Below are 10,754 nucleotides of genomic sequence, written 5' to 3'. Positions count from 1 at the left end.
TCAAAGTAAGTGCAGTAGCTTTATTAGAAGCGTTTAATATGTTTAGAGCATCACAGTAGCAATCAGTGTAAACAGTATGTATGTTACGAGCTAGCTGTTTCATAAATATAACAGCTCCATTCACAGTAAGAATCAGAGGATCTTTTAATCTCACATTTATTTGTCAGCACATACCAAAGCAGATAATGATGGACAAAAAAATAAATTAAAGGCAGCTTTCATTTTACATTCATACATGTTTTGTTGTGATTCAAAGGGATTTTTTGATACATCACAAGCTGATTTAAGGTTTAGAGGCAAGACTCCAGCAAACGTTAGAGAAATTGTGTTCTCTGTGTTGGAAAAGAAGTTGCAGCCTTGAGATTTGTTCTCTTTGCTTGACTCTGCTTCATGCTTGAATTAGATAAGCCATTCTCTTTTTGTTTGCCTGATATTTGCCTGTTTAAACTGCTGTCTCATTAAATGGAAGCATTCTTCACATCTTCCATAACCCTGTTTTGGTTTTATTGCCCTTGTGTTTCTCTGACTTTACACTGTCCACCTTCCAAGTATTACCTTAAGGATCATTTACGATCGGAGTCATCAGACCCCTTTGGTTGCTGTGCTTGGTTTCTGTCTGCTGCCCCCTGATGAAACTCATTGATTTCTGCAGTTAAGGTTGTTTTTTCCTTTGGCACTGCAGATTGAACCGTTTGAATTATATCCCCAGCATTTGCTTGTAGACTTTCCACTTTAGGAAGACTTTTTACATTAGATGTAAGAGATGATTCTTTCTCTTGGTCTTTATTGCTATCATTACTTGTATCTTGAATGCTTTTTGCTACTTTGTGCTCAGCTGCAGCATCAGATTTGCTGCTTTCCTTTGGCTCTGTATCAGCATGTTCCTTTCTCTCATTCACAAGTGCTGTATGTGAATTTGATTGAGCAGTCAAACCTGTGGCCTTCTCATCTGTTTCAGAATTAAGATTAACCTTATCCTGAACCTGAATAGCGTTGCCTAGCTCTTGAGTTTTTTCTGATTGTTCAGACTCATGAACAGAGATTTCGCCAACAGACTTATTTGCAAGAGCTGAGGTCAAACTTATTTCCTCACCATGTCCTTGATCACATGCCTCAGATTTGTTCTCAGTATTAACTTGGAGTTTATCATAAAGTTTAACAGAAAGCTCTGTCTGAGCCTTTTCCACTGTAACTGTTGTCATCTCCACCTTTTCTGTGCTTTCAGCTTTTTCTTGATGCTCAAGCTCTTCAACAACAAAGCTTTCACCCAATAAATCTTCCCTTTGTGCAACTTTATCTATGCTGTTCTCTTCTTCATTCTCAGCCACTTCAGTCTCCTGTGACCCTTCTTTATTTTTATAACCCTTTTCACCACCTTCATCCTGATCAGGACTCTCTTTACCCCCACCATCACTTCCATTCTCTTCATTTACCACTGATACTTGATTCTGCTGACTGTCAGATATCTGGTCACCTTCTCTCTCTCTCGTATCTTTGCTATCATTCTCTTTCTTACCGCTCCCTCTCTCACTTTTGGAACATCCCTGCTCATTATTTCCCTCTTCTGAGCCTGTATCCTCAAATTCTGACATCTCAATTTCCCTGGTGGTCTCTGTTATGATTTCCTCTACAAACTTGTAGTGGGGCTCTGCTCGCCTGCGTGGGCCTCCCGGTCGGTTATGGCAAGGGAGCGTGTAAATAGGGGACTGATGGTAGATATAGGGCAAAGAGATGTGTGTGTCTGACTCTGTGGATAGCCGAGCCTCCTCGCCACAGAGAAGTTTCCTGCAGGACAAGAAAGACAAATCTTATGTTAAGTGTTGGTTGTCTTTTAAATGTCATCAAACACCTGACATACATTTCACCTAAAGTTTACCAAAGGCTGACCTCATACATGACATAGTCACTGTAATGTAATGTTCTCCATCTAGACCCTTAAAAGAACTGTTCTCATTACATTACCAACTGACTGTTGCAGTAACATCATTTCCACAGCACTGCACAGTCATTGATTTCCCGGGACAATGAAGTTAGCTTCAGTCTAGATAAATGCAGGGCTCTTAGTGCATGATCAAAGCACTATGAGCTGCTTTAATCTAAGAGTCTGAAAAGTGGGATCTATGTGGAAGTCTATGGAATACATAAATAATCTCTTTCCCATAGAAGACAAAAGTTAGCCACCGTGATAATAATACCTGTAAGACAGTATCTCCACATCCAAAGCCATCTTCACATTCAACAGATCCTGATACTCCCGCAGATAACCAGACATGTCGAATTTGCAACTAATGAGCTCATTTTCAAGTTCTTTGATTGTGTTCTAGGGCAGAAAAGATAACATTTGTTAAGTGAGCATATAAACAATGCGCACGGCTTAATTATAACATGAAAACCACTTTACCCGATAGTGAATAATTTCCTCCATGTGGCGATCCTCGACGTCATGAAGTTGCTTCTCCAACGCTTCTCTGGTACCTTTAGCGCAATCCAACTCGATGTTTTTGGCCTGCAAGCTCTTCCTGTACTGCTGAATCTCTTGCTGGCTCGCTTTTAAAGCCTTTCTCTTGGTGTCAACTACCTCCGTTAATCTTGCAATCTGAGATCGGAAAGTTTCTCCTATCTGCTGAATGTCAGACGCGCTGTGACCTTCCAGCTGTGCCCTGATGTCTCGGAGTGCCGCAGTGACGCCAGGGTGTCCAAATTCGTGGTCTTTCACAGTTACTTGCGCTCCCTGGATTTGGTCCAATATCTCTGCCACCTGGGCCTCATGGTTGTTCTTCAGGAAGTGGATTTCATCTACGAGGGACTGCGCTTTCTTGTCCAGGTGTAGTTTAGCCTGATACGCGTCGCTGACGTCCTTCTTCAGGACCATGATTTTACTCTCAGTATCGGATCTGCTACGAACCTCTTGTTCACATTGCCGTCTCAAGGTGGAAAGCTCTTCCTCTAAATTCTGATGCTCAATATCAATCTGATGTTTCTGATGTGCAATTTCCTGAACCAGCTGTCTCATCTTCCCGACTTCTTCTCCATACTCCTCCTCTAAACAAGATGCGGGCTTTGCTTTGCCTCGTATCTCTTCGATTTCTCTCTCCAGCTCGTGGTTCTTGTGTTCCAGCTGGTGCACCTTCTCTATGAATCCCGCCAGCCGATCATTCAAGCCCTGCATCACTTCTTTGTCATTAAACTTTACATGTACATTTACCGGGTTGGTCCAGTTCGTCCCCCTGATGGCGACACCGCTATCCGGTCGCAAATGTCTAGCTTTTTGTTGTGAATCGAGCTCTTTTGCGATTCTGTGTGCGTTGCAGAGTCTGTTATCCATGCTGTGAATCGTGTCGGCGCTGTAAAGGTGCAGTAAAGAGAGGCTCCACGAGGGTTTTTATAACCGTCGCCATATGCTAGGTATGCAGAATGGAGCTGCCCACGGTGCTGAGAGGGTGTAGCATCAGCTAATAGCTGATCAGCGCTTACACCACATTTTAAGCATGTGACGCCGGTAACATGACTATTCAACATCATCAACATCATCATCATCATCAACAACAACAACAACATTATAACAATCTGTACAGCGTCGTTGTATGTACCTATTCTCCTGTTTTCATAAAGTAATCGGACAGATTCAGATTGGTGTAATTAATTAGTATGAATTTTAGGAATATTTTTAATATTTCCAGCAATTAACTACATGTACCTTTCTCCCTACCCTCCACCCTCAAATTCTGTTTTATCTTTTGAGATGCTTTACAAGCAGCTGCCTTCTGCTGCCTTCAGCTGCTGATTGTTTGTCTTCAAAGAGTGAGAGACATGTTCGTTTGCACTGAGGTCAGGTAACTAATTCAGCCATTCGACAACATTTCATTTCTTTGCCAGGTAACACCCTTGGATTGCTTTCTCAGTATGTTTTGGGTCATTAGCCATTTGTACTGTGAAGCACTATCCCATTTGGTTTTCATCATTTGACTGAATCTCAGGAGAAAGTGAAGTCTTGCATGCTTCAGAATTCATCCTGTGACGTCTGTCAGCAGTTACATCATGAATAAAGGCCAGTGATGCAGGTCAAGGTTCAAAGTTCTTTATTGTCATCCATCATGGAGAAATAAGACAGGATGAGATGAAGTTACTGAGGTCTCAGTGCTCATAATGATTAGAATAAGTAACGACCTAATTAAAATATAATGTCAAGCTAAAAAAATATATATATAAATGTAATTAAAGAATAATACTAACATAAATAAAACACTTTTAAATGAATAAATGACCTATTAATTCCATTAAAAGTTTATTAAGTCCATTAAAAATACAGAATGCAAATTGTGTGTATTCAGAGGCGTGGCGGTTGGGTACAGTTCAGCAGTCTCACAGCATCTGGGAACAAAAGCTGTTCATCACCCTGGTGGACCTCGACTTGATGCTGCGCAGCCTCCAGCCTGAGGGGATTGGGAAACAGTGCAAGGTGGGTGGATTCTCTCATGGTGCAGGTTGCTCTGTCCTTGTATCTGCTGGGTAAATGTGTGAGAGGGGAAGTAAGCTACATCTGATGGTCCTCTGTGCATCTTTAACCACCCGCTGCAGTGCCTGCTTCTCTGCCACAGTGCAGCTGCAGTTCCACACAGAGATGCAGGCAGTCAGTTTGCTCTCCACAACACACCTGTAGCAGGAACTGAGGGTGTTGGAGTTCAGCCCCACTGCCTAGGGCTTCCTCAAGAAATACAGCAATCGATGATGTTGTGTTCACGCCAGGTAAGGGTGTTGTTGAGGTGTATTCCCAGGTATTTGAAGCTCGAAACTCCATAACCACGCCACTGATGTAGAGATAGTTTAATATCTGTCGAATTTAGCAATCATCCCTTAGTTTAGTTGATGTTTAAAATTAGGTTGTTCTCCTTACACCACAGCCCAAGTCTGTCTACCTTCTGCCTGTGGTGATGACGAGCACCAACACTGCTGTGTCACCTGTGAACTTCACTATGAGGTTATTGCCATAGTAAGCTCTGCGGTCATGTTCAGTTGTTGGTAGTGATACCCGACTAAGCCCCAGATGATGAGGTTTTATTTATGAGCCATTTTTTTCCTTCTCCCTCTTCTGCATTGCTTCAGTAAATGTTGATCTGAGTTTCATATGTCAACAGAATCTGGTTACCTCTGACCTTTTGCTCACCAGTCTATGCATTCTTTAGAAGAACACACCAAAGTGTTGTTTTGGCCACTTAAATATTCTGATTGCTGATTGAGCTCTGTTCCCTTTTTTCTGCTTCACTTTCACCAGCTGCATATCAGACTGCAATGAGACATCATTCCATGAAAATGGAATCAATTGCAGACCTATTCTCACCTAGTTTCCTATCTCTGCACTTCAATCACATGATGATTGCTGCTTTTGAAATCCAATGTGGTGCTATACAAAGGCAAAATTGCAATACTTGATACCAGTGCACTCTACTCTGTATAGTCAAATTTAAAAAAACAAAAAACTTATGCAACTAAAAGCACAAAACAATTATCAATGACGTAGTTTTCGTCTTTCCACTGGAAATTAATGTTGAAATGTCAGCACCATAACGTGGGCATTTTATCTTATAAAACACATGGAGACAGTAAAGACTGAAAAAAATATAACACTTAATTTGATGTTAAATACACCAACAAAAGACTCAATATAAAGAATTTATGTGCTTTTATTTGATATCAGAACTGATGCACTGAAAAAATATGTCTGACCTATAACTAGAGATGTTAGCGTTTAATAGCAATAGTCAGCCCATCCCCCACAGTGAGCATGCTCAGTTCAATCCTCTGGTCCTTGTGTAGCTTCTTATTGAGTGCATCTAGACCTTGTGAGGTCAAGTCACTGGGAGCAGGATTCACAACCTTTCCATTCCACAGCACCTTCAAATACAACAACAACAGAGCTGTAAAAACATGCTGCACACCTCCCCATTGTCAATACTGCAGCATGACTTCCCTAACAGAGTTTTAATGTGCTTCTGTGAAGTGGACTTACATTGTCAATTGCAATAATGCCCCCTTTTTGTATCAGCTCTAGAGACTTTTCATAGTATCTGTCATAGTTAAATTTATCAGCATCGATGAACACAAAGTCAAATGTCCCAGCTTCTCCAGCTGCTATCAGTTCATCTGGTGAAACAGAGATATAAATATATGTATTTATGGTTTAATTGCTTGTTTTTAAAGAAAGAAACAGACACAGATTTATGAAAGTGTTTACCCAGTGTCTTCATAGCGATTTGATGCCGAACATCTATCTTGTTTTCGACTCCCGCCTATGGAAAACGTTAAATAGCAGTAATTGAGAAAATCTGCAGGGGTTTTTAAAGTGAGTGTTTGCAAAAGCTAAAAAAGGAATTGATTTTCCTGCTCAGCCGTGCCTTCTAATGTGACACACTTTCCTGAACAGACACCTTTTTACTGTCCAGACCACGGTGTTTTGTGAAGATGTACTGACAGTCTGAATGTACAGCATGCTGTCTTCTGCACAATTTAGCTCTGACAGAAGCAGCAATCAGTCTTACTTAACTTGCAAAATGCCAAATTGTGGTGTTGTGCAAGTGTCTTGTGCTGTTCTTACCTCTTTAAAAAAGGGTTTGGCAATGTCTATGTAGGTGCTTTCTATTTCACAGGCAACCACACGTCCACTTTCTGGCATGGCCAAAGCCATATTCAGTGCATTGTACCCAGTGTACATCCCTGCATAATAATTTGAAGGAGAACTTTGCTGCCTTTTAAAAAGACTGAATTTGTAACATTTGATTTCCCCTGGTTAAAATTCCCAGTCACTAATTTAAATTTACAAAGTCTGAAAACCCCCAAACAAATCACTATATTCAAGATGATCAAACTAAGTTAATCTTTATTTAGTCAAAAGATGTGATTTAGTTGTGCGACTAAGCTGGTTGAAAAAAATTGGACAGCAAAGTTCAAGACAAAAAAATCATTTTCAGACAAAAAAATCAAGCAAGCATTAAATTATAAGTTGGAAGAATACTTAGAATGTCTTAATTATTATATTAATAATATTAATAATATTATTATTATGGGATCAGCACTTTGATACTAATTAGTACATTCAGCACTGGTATAATTATGAAGTAGTTTAATTCCACAGTAGTTTTTGTTGCCTTTTAAAATGGCCTTTCTTTTTCTTTTTGGTCTCACTCACCAATTTCAATAGCTTTAGTGGCATTAATCAGCCTAATGAGATTTGCCATCAGTTGGGCTTGATCACTGGCAACCATCATTGTACTCCACTGGTCTTCAAGGGTTCTCTGAATTGAAAATATAAAGCAATTTAATATCCAGGTGAATAACCAGAAGAAGAAAAAACATAAAGTTTCAATACTTAACATTTATCATCAGTTTTTGGAACTTCAGCAAGTCAGCAATTATGGCTACAGTATTTCAGCTGAGGTCATTCAGACCATCTGCAGTGTTTATTCAAGGGCAGTTGTCCAACAAAACCAAGCCAGTATGTGAAACCCAGGGGCAAGAAGTCAAAAAGTGGTGAAATAAATAAAGAATGAAGATAGGGCGAAAACCTATTTATGTAACTTTGGACAGCAGAATCAACACTTTTATCGTTTTAAAAATGACTCATAAGTGAAGTACATTCAGGAGTTTAGCAGCTTTACTTTCACAGGCTCACTTGTTCTCATGTTACCAGTGGGTTATTTTTAAATTTGTTAATGTTGGTGTATTTTATATATATATTATAATTGATATTAATTGACATTAGCTGTCTTTGTATGTCTCCTCAGCATGTACTGTGTACACATCACTACTAATTTAGTTACACAGCTACATAGAGAGTGATCATTATAGGTTAAAAAAACACACACACACACACCAGTAACAGTGACAAAGCCCAGGGGAGGATGCTCTAGTTATAAAAAAAAAAAATCAATGGTGAAATTGGAACCTAAGCAAAGTCTAGCAAATCATCAAACCCATGTTCAGTCAAGGCTGAGCTCACATATAGCACTGAGGAAATAGCCAACACAGGGCCACACGCTCAGTATGATATTGTCAAATTACAATCAGAAACACCGAAGACCTATTTAGGCAACAGTAACAGTAATGACAGAGTTGCATGTGCATATTTCCTCTGGGACATTTGATAAAAGGTTGGTACTGACAGTAGTCAACAATTTTGTGGCGGATACAAGCAAGTTGTAGAGTCATCTGGGTCACTTTCACGCCTCCACTTTCCTGATCTCTCCTGTCCAAATACTCCAATTTTAGGATGATGACAGATACCTGGCATCCCTGGGTATGCCAGGTATCATTGATTTCAATGAACCAATCTTCAGTCACAGAATCATCAGTTTTTGGAACTTTACTAGAAGGATGAAAGTCAGTTCTTCCTAAAGATATTGCTTCATTTGGTGTTTAAAAAAAAAAAAAAAGATAACAGCAGAGTGTGCTTTCGAGCACGACTGTCCAAAGGCACCAGATGTCAATCCAGCTGAACAACTGTGACATAACTGAAAAATATCCGATGGCTATAGCACATGTTTCAGTTCATTCAAACAAGCCATTCAGTAGATCTTCATACATCAATTTGAGCATTATCATTGTGGAAGAGAGCATACCATAAGGACTGAAATGTTTCATAACTGGATAAAGGTGGTAACTTCAGACAGCTTCATGTTGGCTTTGTCTCTGAGATAGTATACCCAGGCTCCATCAGCGCACTACCACACATATAATGGTTTAGCTTTTCCTTTCATACGTTACCCGTCTGTATATAATGTCTGACTAACATAATAGACAACACGCTCATTGTGTTGTTAAACTGCATGAAACTAAGGTTGCATGCAGTTTGGTAAGGTTTTGTTGCACTATGCTGCCCTCTAGTGATCAAAGCTATTACTGCTTCAATCCTGTGTTAATTATCTTCTTTGTCTTCCTCCACTTGTATTGCCCTTGTTTAAATATATGTATCAATAGATCATAAAAAAGTTGACTCAAACAGAAACTACACTAAAGCAGGAAATACATTTTATTCTAAGCAGGTACTTTTAAAAAAATATTCTGTGCTAGCTGTTGTTGAATCAGATGGCAGTGAGACCTAAAGTTTGGATGCCCCAACTTCAAAGACACAATCATCTTTAGTTTTTTAGCCTGGAGCATAAAATGACCACCCGCCCTACATCTGACCTAAATAACCTGCTGATGGCCTCAGCATGTAGATTAATGCTGGCAAAGCACGACTGCGCATGTTAAGTGAAAGGTGTTCAAGAGAATCCTGATCAATCCATTTGCCATATCCATTTATTTATCCTCGAGGGTGACACTGGGTGAGAGGCCGGGCCAAACCAGGACAGGTCGTAAAGAGACAGGCAGCCATAGACATTCACAAACACACATATGGGAAATTTAGAGTCACCCCCTGATCTACTATTTATGCTTTTAAACTCTGGAAACAAAATTGCATTAACTGCAATTTAAAAACAACACGGTGAAGGTAACAAGAGAGGTTTTGGTTGGTTTCATCTTACTGAAAAAAGTCACGTATTTCTTGCTAAGATAAGTGGCAAATGTTACAGTAGAAACATCATGAAATTAGTGATGAAGTTATCATCCAGTCTTTATGCTCGTCTGTTTACCTTACCAGTCTGAGTTTGGTGAGGACCGGGTGCTCCCTCAGTGAGTTGTTAGCTACATACTGAAGCACGGGATCAACATTCTCTATACCATGGATTTTCCCAGTAAAGGCAGATTTTCCCACACCTGACCAACAAAATATGAAACAGATGGAGATAACAGAGATATCCAAGAAACTGCAACCACACATCCTTACTTAAGTCATCGCATACCTGTTAGTATGAGAGCGAGTCCAACACAGAAAAGCACTTTAATCTCTGCAGCCATTATCTTACTGCTGTGGGCTCTCGTAAAGAAACACAGAGCAGCTTCTTTGTTTGAATCTACCAGTTCTCACTGTGTCAGGCCTTTTTCTGCCAGCCTGTATTTGTTTTGGTTAACCTTTAAGAGGGTTTCGCTCAACGTATTGATTTGTAATGATACTGCAAAAGATAGCACAAGGTTGATGCATTTAGGAAAACACACGATGGAATGAAACTCAGAAAACAAAGCATAAGATGGACAACTATCTTTTAAATATATTTTTTAATAACTTGCATTTATTTGTTTATTTTATTTAGTTATTTAACAAATCTTTCTTAATGATTTTGAGATTTACCCGTGGTTGACAGCGAGTCCTCTAAAAAATAGTACAGAAAGACTGTTGTATTTATATTTTCCATCTATTAATCTGCACTTTATTACTGTGTAATAAACAATGCGAACAACTATTAGAAACTTGAATCTTTAATTCCCCATTATCCCTCTGTGTTAATTTATGTGCTAAAACAATTGAATAAAAACAACTAGCGGCCACCGTAAGAGGAAGAGTAACATCCTATGTTTTGCCACTTTAACCAAACGGCTTCATTCCCAAGCAAGATGCAGATTTGCAAAGCTGTAATATATGTAAGGTATCAAAATCACGACTTTCATTTTCATATAGCCATCAAAAATCAGCCATTTAATTTATTTCTGACAGCTATCTCTAAGATTTCATATCCGTTTATTGGGAAGATATGTGATCTGACACTTAATAATCCTTCATTGAGATTCAAGCGCATTTTCTTATGTTTTCTAGCCTGCAATGCTGCCTCCTAGTGGTAGGCTGGCTAAAGAGGCTTTCTTTTTTGTTTTCCTTTGTAGTG

General features: G+C 39.4%; 2 protein-coding genes across 2 annotated transcripts; both read right to left on the bottom strand.

Moving 5' to 3' along the window:
- Positions 1-3,474, bottom strand: LOC146375001 (neurofilament light polypeptide). Its single transcript, XM_084948055.1, has 3 exons — positions 2,402-3,474; positions 2,196-2,320; positions 1-1,785 (listed from the first exon to the last, which is right to left on the bottom strand). The coding sequence occupies exons 1-3, from the start codon at positions 3,323-3,325 to the stop codon at positions 564-566; spliced, it is 2,271 nt and encodes a 756-aa protein (XP_084804181.1). The 5' UTR covers positions 3,326-3,474; the 3' UTR covers positions 1-563.
- A 2,174-nt stretch (positions 3,475-5,648) lies between these two features.
- Positions 5,649-9,965, bottom strand: comtd1a (catechol-O-methyltransferase domain containing 1a). The gene is made up of 7 exons (XM_084949649.1): positions 9,840-9,965; positions 9,635-9,753; positions 7,184-7,289; positions 6,593-6,711; positions 6,233-6,287; positions 6,008-6,141; positions 5,649-5,892 (listed from the first exon to the last, which is right to left on the bottom strand). The coding sequence occupies exons 1-7, from the start codon at positions 9,892-9,894 to the stop codon at positions 5,740-5,742; spliced, it is 741 nt and encodes a 246-aa protein (XP_084805775.1). The 5' UTR covers positions 9,895-9,965; the 3' UTR covers positions 5,649-5,739.
- Positions 9,966-10,754: the final 789 nt, after the last annotated feature.

Source organism: Perissodus microlepis, chromosome 13 (genome assembly GCF_051167445.1).
Source record: "Perissodus microlepis isolate ML-2025 ecotype Zambia chromosome 13, ASM5116744v1, whole genome shotgun sequence".
Taxonomy (NCBI): domain Eukaryota; kingdom Metazoa; phylum Chordata; class Actinopteri; order Cichliformes; family Cichlidae; genus Perissodus; species Perissodus microlepis.
The sequence above is the reverse complement of the archived record's forward strand: the minus strand, read 5'-3'. Positions and strand labels throughout refer to the sequence as shown.